This window comes from Battus philenor, unplaced genomic scaffold, assembly GCF_028537555.1.
Source record: "Battus philenor isolate CCGP_79_NKW_IND1 unplaced genomic scaffold, ilBatPhil1.0.hap1 SCAF_3, whole genome shotgun sequence".
Lineage (NCBI taxonomy): Eukaryota > Metazoa > Arthropoda > Insecta > Lepidoptera > Papilionidae > Battus > Battus philenor.
Window position 1 is genome coordinate 13,583,893 of NW_027181693.1, and position 20,691 is coordinate 13,604,583.

General features: G+C 32.1%; 1 protein-coding gene across 1 annotated transcript; it reads right to left on the reverse strand.

Moving 5' to 3' along the window:
• Positions 1-641: 641 nt before the first annotated feature.
• On the reverse strand, positions 642-20,680 carry LOC137926733 (uncharacterized). The gene is made up of 12 exons (XM_068770419.1): positions 20,624-20,680; positions 11,862-12,070; positions 9,823-11,760; positions 9,612-9,742; positions 9,329-9,543; positions 6,375-6,445; positions 5,392-5,448; positions 3,997-4,137; positions 3,051-3,268; positions 2,157-2,324; positions 1,344-1,493; positions 642-772 (listed from the first exon to the last, which is right to left on the reverse strand). Exons 2-12 carry the CDS (start codon positions 12,058-12,060, stop codon positions 716-718), a joined length of 3,345 nt encoding a protein of 1,114 aa, XP_068626520.1. The 5' UTR covers positions 12,061-12,070; positions 20,624-20,680; the 3' UTR covers positions 642-715.
• Positions 20,681-20,691: the final 11 nt, after the last annotated feature.

Sequence of the window (20,691 nt, forward strand, 5' to 3'; positions counted from 1 at the left end):
CAGCAATATTTTGGATGAAAGTAGACCAGATGTATCGTGGGGCTGAATAAAGCTTATATTTATGAGAACTCGGTCGTTTAGTCTGATGATTAGAATTTGATAGACGGTTGCGGGGAAATTTTTTTCGGGTGAAGTTTTATTTTTGAAAATTTTGTGTGAACTTCACGGTTTCTTGAATTTTCATTCTCTAGAAAAAAAAGATAAAGATATATCTATTTCAACACAGGGCTGTGTTGGCGATGAAATTATGTAAAGGTATTTAACCCATGTAAAAACTTTTAAAGGATCTCAATATATATGAGAATTCGCATGATTAATCTATGTGTATATTGTTGCCCTATTGGTATCTACAGATATCGTAAGCTTAAGAGAACAGAGCGCGGGAGGACCTTTGCCTAAACCTAGTTTGCTTAACTGCCTCCAGGGCTCCGTCGGTAACCTCCACAAGGAATATTATCGGGAAAGAAAGGCGTGGTCTGGCGTAAGGTCCCCGAGGATTTATTTTGTTTTAATTATCACCCAATAATGTGTAAAGGAAAATAAGGTAGATATTATTATTAAAAAAGAAAAGAATTTCTCTGTAAAACATTTTTATAACTAACAATAAAGCCTATTTTATAATTTTTGTAAAAAAACGACGATGATTCCAAATAAAATATAAAAGTATAAATAGGTACATATTTAAACTGTAGTTTATGCCGGAACTTTCTGCTGACTATAGACAGTTCAACCGCAGGCAACTGGATTTTGCTCTTTCAAAATACGTGTATTCCTGGAATAAAGCATACTTAAAATAAATAACAAAATACATAAATTATGCTGTAATAACAAACGTACGTAAAGATCACACAACTGAGATTAATAAGTACGAGGATGTTGTCAATGAATTACTATGAATAAATTCGAATTAAATTTGTATGCGGAGGAGGTAGGAATAGTAATTCAAATTACTACAAAGTTAAAATAAAATCAGTGATGTGAAGCGTTGTCGTACTTATTAGTTTAATAATTTTACAACACGATCGATTTGTGGTTGTGGGTTACTGAGGGACATACTAGATTTCTTCGAAAGTGTGCTAGGACTGATGAAATGCACATAAAAAAATGCACACAAAACACTTTCACTCAGGACCTAGAGGGAGATCACACAGCCAGAAGAGGTCCATGAGAGAAGAAATTCACGTATTCCTCTGACTACCGAGTAAATATAAAATTTATTAAGCAATGTATAATTTTATTATTTATGAGCTTTATCTTCGAAAAGTTTGATGAATCTGTGAAAATAAAAGACCCCCAGTCTACTGGGAACCAAATATAAGCATAGCTGTTATTATTAAATTTACCAATAAAAATGTAGCTGCTAGTAGCAGAGCTTTGTGTTTGGGTTGCACTGCAGTCTCCGGAAACACTAGCGTCGTTGTGAAGTTCACTAATTCTCGATCCCAACCGTGCGATATCTTACCGACTTCTCGCAATGAATCCCCTGACAATATCTGAAACAGTATTCGACTTGTCATTGTTATACAGTAAACCAGAAACGAAAGAAAATGTATACTGTTTGTTTTTTTTTTACTTATCTCAATTTTACACCTTTCTATCAACGTATACAGTACTATCCTGTAATAGTGTGCTTTGTATTACAATACAGGAGACTATTTATAAGTAATATATTTATTAAACTAGTTGTTATACATGTAATAAATGTATTTTTATTTTAGATTGCGGAGAGGCTCTGAGGAATTTTGAATAGAAGTGCTAACGCGTCTTGACTGACACTCTTTGAGGGCCAAATGACCGTCAACATATATATCAGCCATAAATAATATGACGATCTGATCTAAGGTTCCCACGAACTTATTTAAAGTAAAGAGATTTTGGATAAGCATCTTAAGTGCTCATCATAATCATACAGTATGGTCATCATTTAAACCACAAGACGTTCATGTTAGGATATAGGTCCCCCTTACAAATTTAAGTAGTACCGGTTGGAAGGGCATCCAGCATCTACGAACGACATTGACAAAATCATTTGCGCCTTGTTGGTGGTGCAAGCAGCATTTATCAGTGAAAAGTAAAAAGTATCCAATATATTTTTTCTTTGCGGCAAAATGTATTCTTAGTTTTATTAAGTAATACTATTAGGTAGGTAAAAATACCTTAAACTCTGATAGTAGAAGAGCGCTCCTCGTGAGTGTGGCGGGACCCTCGATGACAAATAATACATTATCGTTAGCGTCTCTCACGAGGTAAAAAGGAACCATCCAAGTCCACTGCTGATGTACGCGTCCCACGTAGTTTCCAGGTGGTGTTACAACCGTCATTTCCTAAACGACGTAATGTAAATAAACAATTTTTTAATTGCTTTAAACTTCGGATGTAAAAGATGATAGGAAAAGTCGCTAAGTATTTTTTAAAATGTGAATTTTATAAACAGAACTCGTGTACAACAATCCGATAATACAACTTAGAATATTGTGTAACTAATGCGAGTTAATAAGTATTTATAATAACAAGCTGACCTCACAGATTTCATGCAAAAGTTATAGGCCTGTAACATTCAACAAAAAACTATTCGATTAATAGTTTTATTTATTGATTATTATCTTAATAATAAATAACGATTATTTGCAAAAATAACTTTTGTACTTTGTGCACTGCAAGACTTTTTTAATAATATGATTTATAATCACATTATTAATAAAGACTTATATAAGATATAGACGTTTATTTGCTAGACATATATCTCTGCCAATAATATCTATAGCTGGATATACTGTAATCGCTACGTTTGGTAGGCGGGTTGGCGATCACAATAAGGTATTAAAGTACATACAGGACGCTGCTGCCCATCTTCTGGAAACTTGTTTGTGAGCAGTGAAAATCCTTTGTAATTAATGCACAGTGTGAATATAATACGAAAGAATGTACGATAGAATGTATCTCGGGAATTGAATCCAGGACATACAATGACATGTCTTTGTCATCTACCGCTGGGCTACCACAGCTTCGAATTCTATTTTTGCTCTTATATTCTCTGTACATAAACTTACTTGTAGCCTACAAGGAAAGAGACATGAAGCGGCGGCGAGTCGTCTGTGTAGCACCATAGCCTCTTGTCTGGTGTTATCATGCAAGTGCATAGTGAATGACCGGCCAGTACCGCAGAGACATCTTTGTGTGGACGTGGAGACCTCACTAGCGAAATACAGGGCTTCGCCGTTTGGCACTTTGATAGTGTATCGATTTTCTGAATCGATTTTTGATGTAACTGAAATGACATAAAATTAAAAATCGTCGATTATTAATATAGGTATAATTGTTTAAAAACTAATTTTTGGTATTAAGACGTCACCGTGGATTTACACCCTTAGTTCCCAAAGTGGATTACGTGGACCCCCAGGGGTCCTGACGGGGGTCTACGTTTGCATAACAAAAATAGGTGGTTCGCAATTCGTAAGATCCACGAAAATTCACAGGCTTTCGATAGTGAAGAACCAAAATGTTGGCTTGACTTCACCTATTTATAGTAAGTGAAGTAAAAAGAAAGTAGATAATATTTTAAAAAGCTTTGCGTCTATTATTTCTATTATTGTAGAGTTTAGGGACTATGGTAGAGATCTAATTGCAGAGAGTCCACCAGAACCAGCTTAAGTTTGAATTTGGTTTGTGAGAAAAATAGTCGGGGAAACTCTGGTCTATATCTAGATCTATATCAGACATATAGATATAATCTAATACATGTAATTATGTCAGTAGTATTATTAACAAGGACGTCATTCAAATTTGGAACACAGTAGTAAATGAGTGTTAGACTTTAGTGTATATAAAATTTTTGTGTACAGAAACCTGAGAGAAAGAGAGAAGTAAGAAAGAAGGAACAAGTTTATAGACGGAGATAGTAAGAGATGTTACGTCTTTTCCAATGGCTCTGGAACATTTATCATTTTAAATGCAACGTTTTAGAAATCACACGTTTAGATGTATGGCTGTACTTACGGTCATTTAATTCCACAGTTTGTTGTATAAGGAGACTTGACGTGCCGATGAGGAAATCAAGTCCGTGCATTGGTATAAATTGGCCACCGCTTCGAGATTGCCAGTTCATGGTCGATACCGGCAGTTCAGCGCGACTGGATTCTGAAATAACGTTTGGACCTCTTAATATAATTTTCATAAAGCAATCTAAATTTAAAGTAAATTTATCTTTTTGTGAAGTAGGTAAAAAATTCTGCTGTGATAGCCATGTGCTTATAGACAGTAGTTTATGATCGTGGATCTCGTGTTCGAACTGTTATTTTAGAACTAGCAGGATCTGGTATGTTAATACATAATAATAAAGATATATTATCTAATAGATTCAGGCGTTACCTCGTGGAAGTCCATCCTAACTAAGAAAGGAAGCATGCAGCAGTAGTCGTGCAATGAAGTGCACCGCCCGCCTGCCCGCTGATTAATGTGCGTGCGGTAAACAATGCGAAACACAACTACTACCGTTAATCTACTCTACACGTGTTTTACCCCTCCACGGGGCATCCCCAGGAGATGGTAGACCGACAGAGCCCTTGCGAGTGAGAGTGAGACTCACTCGGTGTTTGGCACTGGGCTCATCAGAAGACTATATATTAGTCCCTTTCTTAAGCATATATTAGACCCAAAAACATACACGAGAGAAACAGACAATTGTTACATATTCTCGGTTTGAATTGATGCTGTTAGCCCGGGGGCTGTTACAGCTTTATCGGAGCTGAATTCACGGAGCGGAAAGGTCCGTGAACTAAATATAATCCTTAAGGACTAATGAAATATTATTAAAACAAAGTGAAAATATGGCAAGGTAAGTTTCTTCGAGCTTGTACAGCTATTTAGACAGGAACGCAGACAATTTTGATATAAAAATTCGTCGATGTAAAAAAATCTGGGTTATGTTTTTGTTTTATTAATACACGTAAGGATATGTTTTGAGATATGCAGTCTACTTAAAATTCAACTGATAACACAATATCGGGCTTATGACGAACATAATTTGCATACTGTTTACTTTAGAATTGGTTGAATATTTAGGTTTTTCGAAATTGATTGATTACTTACAACACTGGACTCAATTTTTAGTTTACTACCAAAATTGTTATTCAGTATAACATCATATTGGATTTCTTAACACACAAGATTGTCCGACAATTAAGCTGAATGGATTTAACTGTCACAAGATATCAGATAATGTAGTCTGACGGAAAAATCTCATGAAAAGACCCAAAAAAGAGCAGGACCGTGAGAATTTAAAAGTAATGTACTAGCTAGTAAGAGGTATGTATAAAAAGTGAGATACTGATCTATAAATGCATAATGATCATCTATAAATGCGTATCATGATATAAAATATCAGACAATTACCTTGCGATTGAGGTTGAACGCTTATTACGAGATCAGGTCTCAAATTGTCTCCATTATCTGTTGACATATTAAACAAATAAATTGATAAAACTTTCCCACACGAATGGATAAAGGTTACAAGAAAAAATATACTAAAAACATCTTAATTATGTTTTATAAGGGATTTAGGGCAATTAATTCCTAAGCTGAATAATAATAATATAAATTGTGTACATTGTAAATTATTAGTGTAATTATAGTATTTTAGTGTGCCCATCTTGTCTACTATTTTCTTATATATTCCTATACATAGAAAAAATGTCTCTATTTTCTTTGGTAACGCTGTGATTTGTGATTTGAGGCGATTTCAAGTTTCCTGATATTTGTAGAAGTTTCTTATGAATAAAAGTATGTAGAAAATTGCGTAGGAGCTTAAAATTTTTCAGAAAATACAATAGATATTGAAAGTCTGATTATTTACGGTATGAACTTCGCGCAAATGACAGTTCGCTTTGAACATCGCACGTTGTCGTTTAACAGCTGCATTATTTACAGTATTTACGATCATACAGATAAACTAATAAATTTATTTTAAATCAACAAATAATATGATCAATATGTTATATTACGTATTTGTTTCTTTTGGAATGCAAAAGGATAATGTCATTATAACTTCTGGCATTATAAAGTATGGTAGGACAGTTAGTTATGAATATTATTAAAAAATGAACAATTTTAATAAAACTTTTTTACCCAGCACCTAATCAGAGCTTTGTTTTGACTAACCAATCGAATAAAAACTGTTTAATAAATTCCGAATAAGTATAATTTCAAACTAAATAGTTAATTATAACGCGTTTTTCCTGTGGAAACATTAAATGTAATTCGTTATATAGTTTACAATGACATAAACACGAAATAAATAAATCGGACAAAGAGATTAAAATGGTAGACTGAAGAATAAATATTTATATTTAATGTACTTAAATATTAAAAATGTATACCTTTAGTGGCTACAGGATTGTCGATCCCTTCAGTGTCCCTTGTTTCCGAGGAAGCCATGATGTTTCTATTTCTATGGTGCAACTTTTATGTTTATTAATGCATTGACGGAATGCTCCGTTGTTGTGAGCGGTTCACTCGACTGGTTATCAGTTGTAGATAAATCTGAATTATCAGTGTAGCACAACTATCGACGCTGTAAATTGTATCGTGTACGATATCAAAATCGAAGTCCTTACGACCGATTCTTTCAGACTTAAACGATTTCGATTATGATTTAGTTTTATAAAGCGAGTGATGAGTAAATACACGCATTTATACAGTGTGCCAAAATATAGTTGTCAATTACATAAAACGAAAAAAAACAGACATTTTAAAAATTTCGTTTGCACTAATATACGTGAAATATTTTAAGTTTTTTCACAGTATTGTATTCATGCGTACTATTATACGGCAATGCTATTAATACGAATGTTATTAAGAAAAGCTATTCTTCCTATTTAAAATTTGAGTTGTAAGGTATCTAAATATATTAACTTGTTTGTAATACGCCTATAAAAATGTATTGGTGTATCCACAAAAATTTGTCGATTTTTCCAGGTAATGTAATGTTAATATCAGAAGTAAAAATAAAATCTGCGCACCTAAGACGTCGAGTCTTCATCATGTTAACAAATCTTTTTACGAGTAACGTATGCACTTCTCATTGTATATGATCTAAAATAATGATGGAAATGTAAGTTATATTGTAAGAACAATGCTTTTCTATTTTCATCTATGGATAGATCTTTATGGCATAAAGCCATCCTATTGTATTATCGTGATATTGAAATCGCCAGGCAAAATTGTACATTATGATGTTTCTATCTAATATATGTTCAAACTAGTGAAATAACTTAAATTGTAACCTAATTTGATTGAATCAAATAATCAAAGTTATGGGCTCTACCAACTTTATAACGAGGATTTCAAACAGAATGAAATTGAGACTTGAAAAATCTGAACGCTTTGGAGGTTCAAGTGCCGCCGGTGTATCGTTATTTATAATCCCAACAGTTATTATTTTATTTATTATTATTATTATTTTAACAATCACATACAAAATATATGTTTTTAACAATAATTAATTTTTCTCAATTAAGCGATTTTACAACGCGGTCACACTTATATACAGTACCCGGCGATAAATATTGCACATTGACCTTTGGAAAGAGACAATCGGCTAATTTCGACTCGTACCAAACTACCTATGTATTTCGTGCGATTTCGTGAGGTACTGTATGTTATTTCAATTCTTGAAAATGAAGGTACAAGCAGTTCGATTACCTGGTATTTAGTTTAATTTTCCAATGAAGACTGTTCATTGTATACTAAGCGATATCACACCAGTGCATATATATAACATAACACGATTGGAATAACCACCTAAATGAGGTCTATTTCCGGAGTCCTTGCGCCAAGTGACTCTATAAAGATTCTGTGAATTTGAATTTATGTAACAGGTAAGCACAACAACAAGTAAAGCCTGAAACAGCTGTTTGGGGTATTCCACATAATGATGTTCCATTTCAATACACCGTACTCCTGAAGAGGTTACATAAGTCGTACATAAGTCTAAAAAGAGTTTCTTATTTTCTAAAATAAAACAAGTGTTTCTGTAAACCATTTAAATCAGTGTATTATTATGTCTTTGAACAATATACTAATAAAATGATAACATTTACGTAAGAACATTTATTATTTCAATAATTTATAGATCGATCGCAATTAAGTGTAAATATCTGAATTTTTAAAATTTCAATTCAATTATATTTGAGATGAATAAAATGAAGTTGTTAAATCTTATAAAACACAATACAACGTAGTTACTGCGTAGTAAAGTCGCATAGATGCCAATGTTCGTAGGGAAGACATGAGAAATGGGGACTACATTTAATACCGATAAACGTTTTGCCTAGTCGTGACACATGGTCACATGAAAGCGAAATACTTTTATTGTCCTAGTAAAGTCTAAAGTGCTGCACTAGTGCTACATTGTGCTACGTTCTCATTCCGGAATTGTAAATCTTACTCCCTTCCTGGATTATATCACATTCAAGAAGCATCTGAGAAAGCTTTGAACTGTTCTTAAAGTTTCATTCCAAATATATACTTTATCATTATATATAAATTAAAAATAATATTGAAATTACATAAATATATATTCAAGAAGTACCTACATAAGGTAAGTTACCAAAATCATCTTTAAATATATATGTGATAATATAGTTCACAATAATTTAATACACTTGCGTTAAGATAAAAAGTGAATTTATATTCGATTTTTAAAAGTATACGTAGTATTATTAATTCTTATTATACGTCGATACATTTAAAACAAATGTTGTATAGTTAGGTAAGTAAATATTCAACAACAATAAATTTACCATCTCAATACAGGCATAAACATCGCCATTGTATTTTATGAAATTTTCCATCTGCTTCTAGAATTCTGCTCCGAATGTAGCTTAATACTACTAATCTTACGACGCAGCGTACAGCTGCAATCCTGGCAGAATTTCGTACAACGCGCATTATATTATAACACCCAACAACGAAAGCGTAGGTTTTCGCATAATTATAATAATTAGAAAATTATTACTAGCACAAGTATTAATTACTGAGATCAATGTTTATTCGATTCCATTCGTGTCTATGGCTGGTTAGACACGGATGGATGTTTTCGAAAACATGATAATGATAGTAAATTGTCGTGATCTAGTTCATAGTTTTAGGTGACTTATAAACTATCTTTTTCTCAAATAGTTGTTTATAATTTTTTGTGTTATCTCAGGTCAAATAATCGCGCCAGAAATCATTAAGTTTTTGAAAACATTATCATTTCTTTTCCAGCATAGTTCAAAATATGCCATCGGCATCGCGTTTATCGATGTTTTATTGAATCATCTATCGTTGAAGTGCTCTCTGCCAACCGATATTAAGTTTTAAAGTCGCGGCGAGACATGGACTGGCTTCGCATTCTCCATCCAATTCATCAGCAAGGTTATCATGTAGTTCTCGAAGTGCCATCAGAGCAGATCGTGCTGCACGCTGGCAGCTCATGTCCCCCTCACAGGTTGTATCAGCTTCTGATAGAAAAACTAGATCACAAGTCGTCGGTGGAGCTTCGCCCTGAAATCAATGAGGAATTAGAATCGTATATATTGAAAGAGTTTAAGAAATTATTTGGTATATCTTACGCATAAATAGCAAATTTGATGTAAACTGCAGTGTGGAAGGAAGAGTTGTCCACGATCTCCGGCTAACAAATCAACTCCACGACATCTTTGAATGATTTTCGCAAGAACCGGGCAAGGTCCCGTTGAGCCTACTGAAAAAGTTAATATATATTATTAGTTACAAAATTTAACCTTTCAGTTCTTAAATGTTTTAATGATATTTTTTAACTACCGTTAGTTATCATAGGTGAACGGTGTCTTCCACTCCCACCCATATAGCCTTCAGATAGCTGCTCCTCTATTTTACCATTTAAATAATGACCTGCACCTTGTTCATCCTCGAAATCGTCCATTTTATCATCATCTTTGAGGTAATTAGACACATCATTGATAGTTGGGATAGCTTTCTCCTTTTTTACAGCAACCCTTTTAGACTTCAATTCTTCATTGTCAATTGCTAATTTCATATTAATAGCTTTTTGAGCTTGTAAACTTTGCTTAAATTCTTTCAAAGCCTTTCTCATTTTCTCTAAACTATATGCTGCAGCCAGACGAGACAGCAACTTTTCTTTCATCTCTTGTTCTTCTTTTGAATCCAGTTTTTCACCGACATTAGAAAAATGTAAGGCTTCGTCAACTATTAAGCCTTCCATATTCCTTAACTTTTTATCGATGTTATCTAGTTTAGAATCATTATCTGACACACCAGTTCGTTTGTTGTCATTACGAATAGCAACAGCCTGAGCACGATCTATCTGGATTTCAGTTTCTTCGTTTGGTTTTGGTTGTATAAGATTTCTTTTTACATTAACATGTTTACGAAAAGAATTTACAGGGTAAATTACTTCCTTATTGAAAGTGTCAAAATATTGCTTGCGTAATCTATCTTGGTTAAGATCATTAACAAATGAAACGGACTTCTTAAATCGTTTGTCGATTCCAAAATAATCGGACCAATCAATGGATTTCTTTTTGATATTTAACGGTTTTTCAGTTTTTCCGTGTTCGTGATGATGGTCATGTTTATGTTCGTGATCATGTCCGTTAAAGCGACTGTTAGAGTTTTCATGATTATGCTCATGATCATGATTATGATTATGGGTGTGATCATGACCAGAATCAGGATGATGATCGTGATCAGAATTATATTCAATTTTTTCCCCCGATAATCCAGGGTGATGAATAGCATGATTGTGTTCATGACTGTCCTCTTCAACTTGGGTGAGATTATGTTGTTCAGTGTCATTATGACCTAAAATAGTTAGATTTGGTGGTTTTATGTCGTGTGAAGTTTCATCATGGTCGCTGCTTCGTTTCACTGGGGACTTAATTATTTCAGGTTCGCCAAAAATTTTTGATAAATCCATTAAAACCCTTGGATCTGTCCCCGTGTTACTTCTAAATGATTTAGATATTTCCCGTTTGCTTTGATCGGGTGTAAATCTCTTTTGTTTTGGACTGATATAGGGTCCACTGCTACGCTTAGTTACTGGAAAACGTTTTTCAATAGCATCATATGGATATTGGTCTTCATCTAAAATGTCTGATAAACTTTCATCGTCTATTGGTTGAAAAGCAATCGCGTATTCCTCACGGACATCATCTTTATCGTTATCTGACAACTCATAAGCATTATAATTACGGTTATTGTTATCAGCTCGATTTCGGTTCTCGTCATAATTCAACATGGATCGCTCATCTTCCAAGTTAGAACTACGTTTCTTTTTAAATGCTATTGGTCCCCAGTTATCCGGGTACCTTTTTTTGACTATTTTTTCTTTGTACAATTTGACGACACCTTGTGGGGCGTCTGCGTTATCGGAAGGTATTTTGTTATCATTGTGCTTATATTTCGACCATAATTGTCCTAAAAGTAAAGCATATTCAGCATCGTTTTCGGCACGCTCTAGTAAATTATTTTTGTCCTCAGGTTCGTCAGTATTCATAAATATGTTACGAAGTAGATCGTTGTCGGATTGCTGGGATCTTTCACGGAAGGCGGATTCTTTTTTCGATTTATAATCGGGAGAGTCAACATGAAAATTGTTCTTTTTGTTTACTTTGTATTCATAAGCCCTTTCTGGACGCAAGTCTTCAGCTAAAAGCTTTACAATGTACTTTGGAGTAGATTCATCTTCGACGTCTTCTACATCTACAGTGTAATCGTTCTCTGTAATTAAAACCAGAATTTTAATAAAATTTTTGTATTAGTAATTTTATAAAAGCTGAAGGTAATAAATTCGTTTACGAGCCGTTTACAAACTAACTAACCTGGATAAGCATGAGGTGGCAAAAATTCGTAAATATCCTCGTAGTCAGAAGCAGACATGATTGGTTCATGATTTCGTCCTCTCTGTCGTCGTTGTAAAGCCTCTAGAGCTCCTCGTAAGGACGAACCTCGAGGTCCGTGTTCACTGGACGCACACGCAATCGCACACGTGGCCAGCAGCCACGCCCACTGTATTGTCATCGTGCTAGATCTAAAAACAATACAAGCTAAGTAAAATAAATGCAATGAACTTTAAAAAAAATGTTTATTATTTTTTAAGCAAACAATTCACCAATAAATGTACCATGCATAGAAAGAGGACTTTTAATTTTCTTCTATCCTTATTCCAGTTTCTTTTTCAATCATTTTTCTGGATAACATAAATTAGACTAAACTAACTTGCGTTTTGTTTAATGAACAGGCATTGATAACGCATGGTGTTTATCTTCAATAACATGATTTAAACATTCAAGTTTCGATAACGTTTACCGATAAAATATAATAGTACAATTTCATATAGTCATATATGACAGGTAGCTTCTTGGTTATGGGTAAAAAACAAATGTAACAATCCAGACACGGAATACATTGAGACTGATTGTTAATTCTTATTAAAAACAAATGTAACTAAAACAAGATTAGTAAAATTAAAAAAAAAACACTAGAGGTTCTTTTGAAAATAATAAAACTATTACATGTAAATTTTGTGTAAGATAACAGTAGTTACGAAAGCTTTATATTCTTTATCTATTCGATGTTACACAAATTTTACTAAAGAATTTTTATATTACATAGTTTGTCTTAAAAATAAGTTAATTAATGTTAAGTCAGATAAGAAGTTCTTATACTAATACTTCATTAAATAATTTTAACAAAATTACTTTTAAGAATTCATCTTAACAAACAAAATAAGTTTAATTCAATTTAAATTCATCGAAATTCCCATCTATATTTGAAATATAAACTTTAAAAATAAGTGGTTAGTCGTCGACCGCAGCACATACAATGGCAATAAAATAATGGCTTTTGATAAGAGACACTTTGAGAAGGTTCAAATTTCCATTAGGCTTTCTCTTTCGAATTTTGCTATGTTTTGGAATTCAACGGGTTCAAGTCTGGGTATCAAAGGATCACTAGTGATTGATGAAGTCGATTGATTGACCTTTTTTGATACCTTTTTCTATGAAATAAAAATAACTTCTACTTGATTGCGAGATTCTCTGAACCATAAATGACGAAAGATAATAATACGTCATAGCATTTTTACAATACGTTTACCCTCAGTTTCATTGTAACAAGCTTTCAATTTATGATATACTTTCATGCACGACAACCACTGCATGTGCGGAGGTGGCTAGATATTGGTCCTTTCTTATTTAGGATGGACTTCCGCAATGTAACGCCTGAATCCATTAAATATTTAAGATCAGAATACTGCATTTGTTTAATAGGTTTTTATTTAGCATCCTTTAGCCGTTGTCGCTTCATTTCTTTCGAAGGGCTATATTTTTACAAAATTACATTTTACATAATTTTCTAGGTTTCGCGGCCCCACAATTTTGATTATTGCATATGTTCTAACCGAACGCATTGTGCCATTTCTTTTGTAATAGGTTCACTTTTGTCTGTCTTCTTTTTATTCACATCATAGCGCAAAGGTTCACTGTTCATAATGAAATCAGACAATTCTTTTCCTTTTTGAAAAATTGTAGTAATTTATAGAAAACCACATAGAAGAAAGCGAATAAAAGTTTTATATTCCTTACATAAGGGATGTAAAGTCTTTCACTAGACCCGACATTAAAAAGCGAGGGGCTCGTCGGATTGCATCTTAAGCCAAGAGCGGTCAATAAAAGGTTTTACGACTAGATACTGAGAGAATTACTTACTTTTTTTTACGATAATGAATGAGGGTCAGAGACGATGTCTCGACCGTGCTCCGAAAGCGTTAGAAGAATAAGGATCTATTTAATTTTTAGACTCAAATCCTAAAGGCGCATTAATGGTACGCCAGATATCAAATGACGCTATATAGATTTGCTATTTACTATTCAGAAATACTAAAATATCGCAAAAATGTCTTCACCGAAAATATATATGATAGGTTAGGTTATTTTGGCTAGGTGTGTTTTTAATATTTCTTAACACTAATAAAATAACTTATCTATATATCTGACAGGTAACGTGTTATTTCGTGAATTAAAAACTTATATATTGTACTGTGATTAATCAACACCTACCCTTCTAGCTACATGAGAGTTTAACGCCAAATAAACTCAAATACAAACTGGAGTCGGACTTCTTAAATAATTTAACCATAGTGCTATAAAAACGGTGTACCGCGCCAAAGGCATTTGTATTCTTGGGTCTAATTGACAAATATCTAAATATTATGGAACCCTAAAATATATAATTCTTATATGGCTCTATTTTATAGAAAAAAAGGTATTTTTCATTTTCGGTCACTCACTTTCTACGACGCCTGTATTATTGGAACACAATAATGTTCGATATCAGTTGCTCATAGATAGAACTAGCCGCTATTTCAATAGATTCTCACAAAAATAAATATTTCACTACTAACTGAAGGTTATTATTGTGTATAAGAATGCAAATTAAAAAAAAATGTAGTTGACTGTTCGAATGGTAAATGCCCTAGATCTGAGAACAGGCCAAAAAAAATTTGCGAGATTATATACATATTTTTTAATAAATAATTTATGGTTATAAAATACACATACACACAAACACACACATATATTATATACACATACATTAATATTATAAGTATTTGTGTATATATAAATATATATATATAACACACACATATTTATAAATAAAATGTACGCGAAAGTGTATTAATTTTTTTTAAATCTAACGATACAAATTACCATAAAAAATTTGAATTGATATAGAAATATTTGCTAACTCGATGGAGCCGTCTCAGGTACATACAATTATTTTTGCTTTTGGAATATCATTATTTATAGTATTAATACACCGTGATTATAAAAATATAATTTGAGAAATAGGGTTAAAACTATTTATTGTCCATAAAATGCCAGAGTATTTTTTGGTGGAATAGGAGCATCAAAAAAAAAACAAACATTAACCGCTGAAAAGCGCACTTGACTGCCTCTCACGCGAGTGAAAAGCGCCCATTGTGTGCAGCAAGCTGTATTTCACATTCATTGTTGCATGAATGAGGCGTAAAGGCTAAAAGGACTTTTTTACAGCTATTTTTACAACCACAATTACAAAATCCGGACATGTAATTCCGAACTAAAATAAACACAAAAAATGTAGTGCTATTAAAATTAAAAAAGCACGGCAATATATTTATTTTATTAAGTATGTATAAGTTTTTTAAAATCCATTTGGGAGTATTACGTTATTGGAATTTTTACACTCGGTATTAATTTTTCGACGAAATATCGTCCAATTTCTTCAATAAGCTTTCCACGGAAGATTCTTGCAATGAAACAAGTTTTTTTTTTATGATCTGCGATATTTTTTATTTGATAATATTAAAACAAGCGTTTTATGATTGATTTATGTCAATATTTGACAATTAGCAAAAGATGTTTAAATTTGTTCTGTGATTTGTATGGGAAAAGAAAGGTATTGTTTTAAAAGATTTCGTTTGATTTTTCCCTTTTTCAATCTATAACTCTCTTTTAACGTAACTGTGGAAAAAAATGCCTAAAAAATGCCGTTGTAAAGTTAGAAGTGATTCTTTAACATAATATTATTATTAATATAATAGAAAATAATTTTACTGTAATATTTTATTCTTTGTTGTTCAATATAAGAATACTTTTTTAATTTAAGAGAAAGATGTTTGAAAGTATCTCATGCCCTGGAGTCGAAGCTAACTTTTATATTCTTTAATCTTTCTTGCTCTCCGGATACAATTGGAAAGAGGTCTATTTATGTCTCTCGTACTTCTTAAAAAGTTTTAAAGATGAATAGAACTCTAGATTACTTTTAAACTGCGTCTAAAGCGGAGGCGGTGAAATACGGATGTAGTTTAATTTGGATTTCACAAGTCAATTATTGATGTGTTTAAGAAATTTTGCAAAATAGTAAGTGAATATTTAGACGAATTAATTAAAAGTTTTAAATTTAATTAGGAACATCAGCTTTATTAAAATCTATTCTTGACTCGTGTTATACTTTGTCCTTTTAAATACCACCTTATAAATATAATGTTTTGACCCAACCAGATCTCTAAAGATGATTATTAAAAATCCTATTATGCATTTATATTTTTATATGTAACTTTAAATTAGAATCAAGTGTATATATTTATTTCTACTATCTACTAAGTAATTAAGATATCATTGTTTCCTGCCTAATTACTTCGTTGAAGAGTTTTTTTTGATCTACAAACTCATTGAACGTGATAAATAGTTTAAAGGATCTTTGATCGGAACATTTGACTTTTAGAAATATCTTTTACAGTTCTTTTCAGTTTTTGTATTATAAGATTTCTTTACATAACTTTTGGGACAGCTATGTTCTTCGCAAGTCAAGTCTGTGATCATAAATTAAAGGAATGAAAAAACAAAGTGTGCACTTTATTTTCTCCCCCTTAAATCTGTCTTCGCTTTAATAACTCTTCGTCAGCTACACGCGTCTAATAATGGTTGATATAAATCAAGTTGGCTCCCTCCGCGCCGGTAAGCGTAAGCCGCAAAGCCGTTATTAAAAGTTATTACCTTATAAAATGCCATTCCTACCTCCAGTAACAGTAACAGGTGTGTAATATGATACCGGCAACATTCAAATGACATAACGATTTTATTTTAGGACTAATTAAGCAGATTACATATCAGATTTTAGGTGGAAATTATTATCAACAGTTGGGTTAGAGATTCACTGGATTTGTGATGGCAGTGCGCAGAAAATGCTTAGCCCAGACTTCTTTGCAGTAACGTCTGTACGTCTGATAGTTTATCTAGAAAATGGACAAATTGACAGACATACAGACAGCTCAAGCGAAAGAAACTGGATACAGGCTGTTTTTAAACTGTATATTTTTTGGAGATAGTTCTAGTTCTCCAGTTGACCTCCTACATCTGAAATAATGTTGATGATAAAGCACATAGGCTTCTTCGGAGGTCTCCTTTAAGTTATTTATTTCACCAGAGTAGGCAACCCTCAAGTTTTTACATTGTTTAATCGAAACTTTAAAATTTTAAAGGGTAAAAGGAAAGAAGGGATCTTACTTTGGACTTTCCGATTCGAAGCTGTTAAAAGAATTAATCGCCTCTATCAATTTTATATTTAATAAATTTTTTATTAAATTAAAACTATAAATAATATGTAGTTAAGGTATATACAGCAGAGGATATTAAACCAAATGTTATTTTTTCAGAATTGTAGTACCTACACAGGGTTTTATACCCACTTAAATCTGTTTGCGTTGAGAATGCAGTGAATTGTCATTGTCCGCCTTCAACTGATGACTGTGAACTTTGCTTTCTAATTTTAATGACATTTTTCTTTTTATCTCTGCTAGGGCGACAAACAATTATGTTTTAATGTATTCTAAACGAGAATATACATTACGGAACTAAAAACTGCTTTGGTTAATATAACTATAATTTACTTCGTAAATGACAATAGCAACGTTTTTAATAATTCATTAAAATTAATATGTAAATTTATTTAAAAGTATATGTGTTTATCTATAAATACTAGAATACATAGCTTTATTGCCAGTTCAATACACTGCAGGTTGCCATGAAAATCGATTGCGTAGTGCACAATATAACTGCGGAATAGGGTTATTTTGCGTCATTTATAATAGACGGAATATTTCTTGTATCGAAATATACATATGATTCTGGACTTTCTGCCTTATTAAATTATAAACAATTTTAATTTAGCAATAGACGCTAAAAACATTTCTTTTCAATATAGAATGACAAAATGGGCAAGACGATCATTTGATAGCAAACGATAGTAGAACAGTAACACGTAGGATTATAAAAAAACAAAATTCTATCCGATTTTGTGCGGCTTTGTAATTACCTTGTACTTAAATTAAGATGCGGGATTCGTTAGCTCCTACACAGATAATATTGGTTACTCATCTATGTTTTAAGACTTACAATAGTTGATCAAAAGACTAAAGGCTTTTGAAATTTAGATGTACATAGGCTTATTGGGGATATCGTAAGCATCGAATGAGTTCTTCAGAAATTACAAGTAATGAAAGACAATATAAAAAATGGAAAAGGTAACTGTAGTACTTTAGACATGTAATGCTAGAAGAGATATATTGTGCAATAAATAACGCAATGGAACCAAAAGCCTGTCTAAAGATTTACTTCATAGTTGAAATGCTACAGGTGTTCTAGATGAACACATGCCGGACTGTAAATTCGCAGAGAGACTAAGGCATTATAAAATTAGGATTCAAGGTCCATCGAGAAGTTTCAGGTCCAATAAATAAACGACTACATTGTTAAAATAATTTACCCAAGTTAAATTACTCAATAGACGTCTTTGTACTTTCGCCTATGTGTAGAATGTTTTTAAAAAACAATGCGCAAGTTGTTTCAAATCAAGTAGATATACAATAATTAAGAAAGTAATTGATAAAAGATATCTTTGATATTTATTGTGTTATATATATCTTTATCTTTTGTGAATATATAGAACCATAGAGCTGTTCAGAGTTGAGGATCAAGATATCACATCACTATAATTTCATTGAGTTTACTATTATATACAAGTCTCACCCACGGACTTCCAATAAGAACGGTTGGAAGCCGCCAGCAACCAGCGTTTTCTGACCTTGACAAGGTCATCTATTCAACTAGTGGGTGGACGTCCTCCGCTGCGCTTGCCGGTCCGTGGTATTCATTCTAGAACCTTAAATCTCCAGTGGCCTTCGGTTGCTACGTGCAGGCCACTGTCATTTTAACTTCCTGATCGGCTAGGCTATATTGGTTGCTTTGGATATTTTGGATCTCCTAGAGATATTCGGAGCATTCTAGAGATATCCATGATAGTCCTAAAGATAGACAATCACTCTCAGCAGAATGTTCCATAAAATAAAGATATTTTCAGTACCTATGTAAAGAAAGTTTCTAGTAGGATAAACCTATTAAAACCGCTAAAATCATTACAGTAGTGTTGCCTGGTTATATGACCTATCTAATTAAAAAGAAAATAAGATAAGCGTAGTTATTATACGATTATTTGACGGTTTAGAATTTAGAAAAAATTAGAAAAAAAATTTATTTAGAATTTCATAAGTACCCTAAATATTTTAAGTCACACATTCCTTTGTAATACAAATATATGAAGAGTGTCATATGTTAGGGCATAAAATTGTTTTAAAAATTATAGTTAGTTATGTATATATGTAGTGATATTGCGAATAGACGTACGTTCTATATACAATACTGTTTTAATTAAAGAAAGGGATCAAAGCACGATAGGTTTGTCTGTGCAAATAATTACAGTACTACATAGTATACGATCGATACGAATAGACAAACAGATCTAACAAAGCCCCGACAAAGATTCAGTGGGAGTATGTGTTGCCTTTATATCAACTATTATGTTTTTTTTTAATGCCGTTATTTTTATCATAATAACCTGTAATACATCAAAACAGTAAAGTGAAAAGGCGCAACAAAACTCATCCAATAGTTTATTCTATTATTAATACTAATAAAGAAGACAAAGGACGTGCTCGATTGTATTAAGTCCGTCATTCGGTCATAATGAAATGAAATAGAAAAACCTCTATTTAATTCATTATGATCCCTAAACATGACTTGAAGGCGACATATTTAGATACGGAAATAAACACACGATGCCGTGAAAAAGCACGTTTTTAATTTAAATTTTCTAACTAAAAAACCTAAACGAAATAAAAATTTAGGTATGTTAATATAGTAAATATAATTAGTAAATAACATTTATGTTGTTAATATAAAATTAAAATGTGCATAGATAAAGTATTTTCTCTTCCAGAACAACTGACTTTCAGTGATAAATAAATGTGGTTATAAAGTAAGACCAAAGAGTTTTTCTTCTGTAAAAGCTAATTAAAAATTATAATTTCTCGTTCATATCAACGAGTCAAAAATTTATATGATTTCTTTTTGAAGTTTATAAATTGACAATCTCATGAAATCTTCTTTTCTATTTCAAAATATTTTTTCTGTTTATTTATATACAAATACTCAATCGCTACTATTAAAAACTTATTATAATAATTCTGTTGGTTATTTTCGAAATAAATATAATAAAAAGCGAAAACGTCACATGGTTATTCATAGGATATATACTTCAAATACGTTTCTAGAACAATATTAATGACTATATTAATTATATTAGTCAAACAATACACAAACCGCTTTGTAATTATTAAATTAAAAAAAGCCTACTTCAAACACATAAATAAAACCAGAATAATACAAAGAATTTATTTAAAAGTGAATAAAATAAATTTATTATTATGTCCTTATTCCATCATCAACCGAAAGGATATTATAATCCCATGATAATTAGAAAGCACGAAGTCATTAAATACATATTCTTTTAAATTTCCTTCTTTATCAGATAAGTCAATTTAATCCTCAAAACTAGGTCATATTTTTATTGCTTGCTTAACGCCCTTAATTTTACTAGCTGACGCTCGCTATGTGATTTTTTTTACATATGCTAATATATACGTTTATATGAAGAAAAAATATAAAAAATATTTTTTTAAATAATATACATAAGGTTTACTTACTTTAACGCATTTATCACGGAGATACTGGAGCAAAACACAGTGTAGAAGACCGCGGCCGCTCGCTCCGG

What these genes read in the sequence shown, in the direction of transcription:
- LOC137926733 (XM_068770419.1), bottom strand. Translation starts at nt 12,060, where the DNA reads ATGACAATACAGTGGGCGTGGCTGCTGGCCACGTGTGCGATTGCGTGT. An exon ending in ATCGGTTGGCAGAGAGCACT is followed by an intron (nt 6,446 to 9,328) that starts TCAACGATAGAT and finishes GTTGCACCATAG; the next exon opens with AAATAGAAACATCATGGCTT. An exon ending in AACTGTGGAATTAAATGACC is followed by an intron (nt 3,269 to 3,996) that starts GTAAGTACAGCC and finishes ATGTCATTTCAG; the next exon opens with TTACATCAAAAATCGATTCA.